At 49.1% G+C, this 4849-nt stretch overlaps 1 protein-coding gene across 1 annotated transcript; it reads left to right on the top strand.

Annotated features, from left to right (window-relative positions):
- The first annotated feature begins 2580 nt into the window (after positions 1-2580).
- Positions 2581-2856, top strand: LOC103275467 (putative 60S ribosomal protein L37a). Its single transcript, XM_008072873.1, has one exon. The coding sequence runs from the start codon at positions 2581-2583 to the stop codon at positions 2854-2856; it is 276 nt and encodes a 91-aa protein (XP_008071064.1).
- Positions 2857-4849: the final 1993 nt, after the last annotated feature.

Here is a 4849-nt window from a genome sequence, read left to right as displayed (position 1 = left end):
CACTCACCTCAGCCTCCCAAGGCGCGGGATTACAGGCTGAGCCACCGAGCCCAGCCTCTGTAGATTTTCAAACCCCCTCTCCCCACTCCGTTTAATCCCATACCTGTGCCTTCTTGCTGGTGTATCCTGTGTCTTCCAATTCCTGAGTCTTTCTGGGATTCCCTTGTGCAAACTAACCAGCATCTTGTGCGTATCCCCTGCTGTGAGCACTTGGGTTTCAGCTGCCACCATTTTGCCAAGTCAGTTGGCACTTGTCCATCTTCTTATTTTCTCTTTTCTTTCTTTTTTTTTTTTGTTTGAATCGGGGTCTCACTGTCACCCAGGCTGGAGTGCAGTGGCATGCTTACAGCCACTGCAACCTTGAACTGCTGGGCTCAGGTGATCCTTCCACCTCAGTCTTTCCAAGTAGCTGGAATCACAGGCATGAGCCACCATGCCCAGCTAATTTTTTGATTTATTATAGAGATGAGGTCTTGCCATGTTGCTCAGGCAGGTCTTGAACCCCTGAGTTCAGGCAATTCCCTCGCCTCTGCCTCCCAGAGTGCTAGGATTACAGGCATGAACCACTGTGCCCAGCCCATCTTATTTTCTAAAATTTTGTGAACATTTCTTGTACACAGTTGTCTTTTTTCCTTCTCCCTTTGTCTGTCATGGTTGGTGTCTGCTGTGGCTTGAATGTTTGTGTCCCTCCAAAATTCATGTTGAAACTTAATAACTCCAGTGCATTGGGAGGCGGAGGAGAGAGGATTGCCTGAGCCCAGGGATTTGAGACCAGCCTGGGCAACATGGTGAGACCTTGTCTCTACAATAAGTCAAAAAATTAGCTGGATGTGGTGGCAGGTGCCTGTGGTTCCAACTACTTGGAAGACTGAAGAGGAAGGATTGCCTGAGCCCAGAAGGTTGAGGCTATGGTGGCCACGATTGTGCCACTGCACTCCAGCCTGGGCGACAAAGCTAGACTCCAACTTAAATAAATAAATAACTCTTTAACTGGAAGTCTTCCACAATATTTGATGAAAGCCTCATAAATACTATTTTTGTTATATTAAAATTTCAGCCGTGATTTTTGCATCATAATTGTTATCAGTCTACATACCTCTTATCATTAAGGCTTCATTAGTTTTGTTTGTTTGTTTGTTTTCAGTTGGAGTCTCACTCTGTCACCCAGGCTGGAGGGCAGTGGCATGCTCGCAGCCACCGCAACCTCAATCTGCTGGACTTAGACAATCCTTCCACATCAGCCTTCCAAGTAGCTGGAATTACAGGCACGCACCACCATGCCTGGCTAATTTTTTATTTATTGTAGAGATGAAGTCTTACCATGTTGTCCGGGCTGGTCTCTAACCCATGAGCTCAAGCAATCCCCAGACCTCGGCCTCCCAAAGTGCTGGGATTACAGGCTCAAGCCTGTAATCCCACCGCGCCTGGCCCTATATTTGTACTTTTAAAAAATTTTGAGAGAGACGGGTTTCGATATGCTGCCCAAGCTAGTCTTGAACTGCTGGCCTCAAGTGATCCTCCTGCTTCAGCCTCTCAAGGTGCTGGGATTACAGGCATGAGCCACCACGCTTGGCCATATTATATCTTTTTAACACCTCAAGGCGTGATCTGTGAACCAGCAGCATTGACATCACCTGGGAGCGTGTTGGAAATGCAGACTTGCAGGTTCCACACCAAACAACTGAATCTGAATCCGAATCTGCATTGGATCTAAATCCCCCAAAGGACTGAAAAGCACATTCAAGTTGGAGAACAGGCATTCTCCAAAGCTTGTCTCACTGCCCCATCTCCTCTTCCTGCCCCCCTTCCCTGTAGTCCCCAAGACCTTTTCTTGTTAAATCAGAGCATGATGAAGGTTACCTTTTCTATCCCTCCCCCACCCATGTCGGCCTGTAGTCAAGGCATCCACCCGGCCTCTGATGCCCTCTGGAAGGGAAAAACCTCAGAGAAGCACAGGTTCTGAGCCACGGTGGCAGGCTCACGCTCTGGCCCTGTCACTAGCTGTGGGGCCTCGGGCAATCACATCCCTGCACTTGCCTGTGTTGGCTTCCCTAGTGAAGGAACTACCGCGCCTGGCTAATGGTTTTTGATTTATTGTAGAGACAAAGCCTCACCAAGTTGCCCCGGCTGGTCTCAAACCTCTGGGCTCAAGCAATCCACTTGCCTCTGCCTCTCAAAGTGCTGGGATTATAAGTGTGAACCACCACACCACCACGCTTGGTGACTTTCTTTTTGAGTGGGGGTCTCACTGTCACCCAGGCTGGAGTGCAGTGGCATGATTATGGCTCACCACACCCTCAACCTCCTGGCCTAGGAGATCCTTCCGCCTCAGACTCCCAAGTAGCTGGAACTACAGACTGGCATGAGCCACTATGCCTGACTTATTTATTTATCTTTATTGTTTGGTTCTTGTTTCTGAGAGATGAAGTCTCACTGTGTTGCTTAGGCTGGTCTTGAATTCCTCAGCTCAAGCAATCCTCTCATCTTGGCCTTCCAAAGTGCTGGGATTACTGACTTGAGCCACCATGCCTGGCTATAAGTTGACTTTAAAGTAACAACCATCTTACGCTCTCTGAGCTTATGGCCAAACGCACCAAGAAGGTTGGAATCGTTGGTAAATATGGGACCTGCTATGGGGCCTCGCTCCAGAAGATGGTGAAGAAGATCGAGATCAGCCAGCATGCCAAGTACACTTGCTCCTTCTGTGGCAAAACCAAGATTAAGAGGCGCGCTGTGGGCACCTGGCACTGTGGCTCCTGCATTAAAACAGTGGCTGGTAGAGCCTGGACCTACAATACCACTTCTGCTGTCACAGTAAAGTCAGCCGTCAGACTGAAGGAATTGAAAGACCAGTAGAAGCCAGGCTCAGTGGCTCAGCCTGTAATCCTGTACCTTTGGGAGGCTGAGGTGAGTGGATTGCCTGAGCCCGCGGGTTCGAGACCTGCCTGGGCAACTTGGTGAGACCTCCTCTCTACAATAAATCAAAAAATTAGCCGGGCGTGGTAGTGCACGCCTGTAGTTCCAGCTACTTGGAAGGCTGAGGCGGAAGGATCGCAGGAGCCCAGCAGGTCGAGGCTGCGGTGGCCGGGAGCGGCCACTGCACTCCAGCCTGGGCGACAGAGTGAGACTCCAACTCAAAAAAAAAAAGAAAGACCAATAGAAGCTCCACCATTTGAGACACCACTAGCCTATAATAAATGGCTTGATTTATGTAACCACAAAAAAAACCCACCTTGCATTCTGAGATCAACTCTACTTGGTCTGATGTACTCCTGTCTTTGTATGTTGCTGGGTTCACTTAATGATTTTGAATCTATGATCATGATGAACACCAGTAGTCAGTCTTTTCCTGAAATGTTTTTGGTCAGTTTTGGTACTGTGGCAATATTGCCCTCAAAAAAGAGGTGAGGCTGGGCTTGGTGGCTCAGCCTGTAATCCCGGCACTTCGGGAGGCCAAGGTGAGTGATTGCCTGAGCCCGGGTATTCGAGACCAGCCTGGGCAACTTGGCGAGATCTCGTCTCTACAATAAAAACAAAAAACAAAAAACAAAAAAACTAGCCAGGCGTGGTAGCATGCTCCTGTAGTTCTGGCTACTTGGAAGCCTGAGGCAGAAGGATCGCCGGAGCCCAGCCAGGTCGAGGTTGCAGTGACCTGGAGCGGCCACTGCACTCCAGCCTGGGCAACAGAGTGAGACTCCAATTCAAAAAAAAAAAAAAGAGGTGAAAGAGAGGTGTTCCTTTCTCCCTTATTTTCTGAATGTTTGTGTAGAATTAGAACTTTTTTCTTCTTTAAATGTTTGATAGAACTCACTAATAGGGCCACCTGTCCCTGAAGTTTTCTCCGAAGATTATAAAAAAATAGAGCCAGTATATGATGGGCACGTCTTGCCAGGCAGCACACCTCAAGTATCCCCGAGAATACTCCTATGTTCTTCGGTGAATGTGTGCTCAGCGTTCCTAGACATGAACTCCAGGAATAGCCAGCCTGGGTGTTTACACCATACCTGTGAGGACCATCTGGACCCTGGCCCGTACCCTGGGAAGCTGGACATACAAGGGACCGAGGCCCTTTGTTTTAAGGTAGGTGGTGGTTGCTAAGGAAAGGCTGATATGTGAAGGTTACTATATAACCAGCCACAAACAGTTTTTTCCTGACCTGCCGGCTGCCCCTAGACACACTGTATGATAGTCTCCAACAAACTCTGTCTCACCTGCTTTTTCTGGGTCTTTTTCTTGGCCTCTTGGACAGTGTGCCACACTTATTGAACTCACTGGGGGTCCTGCCAACAGATGGGGGTCTCGCTATTTTGCCTAGGATAGCCTCAAACTCCTGAGCAAGCCAAAGTAATTTACTAGTTTGCCTTCCTTCTATTTATTTCTCTGGTTCCTCAACCTTGAGATACATTTCTCTTTTTTTGGTTGAGTAGGAGTCCCACTCTGTCGCCCAGGCTGGAGTGCAATGGCACGATCACAGTCACAGCCACTGCACTGCTGGGCTTCCACCTCAGCCTTCCAAGTAGTGGGAACAACAAGCATGTGCCGCCATGCCTGGTTAATTTTTTGATCTATTCTAAAGACGAGGTCTTGCCGAATTGCCCAGGCTGGTCTTGAACCCCTGGACTCAGGCAATCCTGTTGCCTCTACCTGCCAAAGTGCTGGAATTACGGGCGTGAGCCACTGCACCCACTGAGATACATTTCTGTTATTTTTTTGAGTCGGAGTCTCACTCTGTCGCCCAGGCTGGAGTGCAGTGGCATGCTCAAGGCCACTGTAGCCTCGACCTGCTGGGCTCCAGTGATCCTCCCACTTCAAGTAGCTGGAAGTATAGGCGCATGCCACCACGCCCGGC

Source organism: Carlito syrichta, unplaced genomic scaffold, assembly GCF_000164805.1.
Source record: "Carlito syrichta isolate Samal-C Ts95f unplaced genomic scaffold, Tarsius_syrichta-2.0.1 Scaffold315477, whole genome shotgun sequence".
NCBI lineage: Eukaryota > Metazoa > Chordata > Mammalia > Primates > Tarsiidae > Carlito > Carlito syrichta.
Note: the sequence above shows the minus strand (reverse complement) of the source record. Positions and strands in the feature narration are given on the sequence as shown.

What these genes read in the sequence shown, in the direction of transcription:
- LOC103275467 (XM_008072873.1), top strand. Translation starts at nt 2,581, where the DNA reads ATGGCCAAACGCACCAAGAAGGTTGGAATCGTTGGTAAATATGGGACC.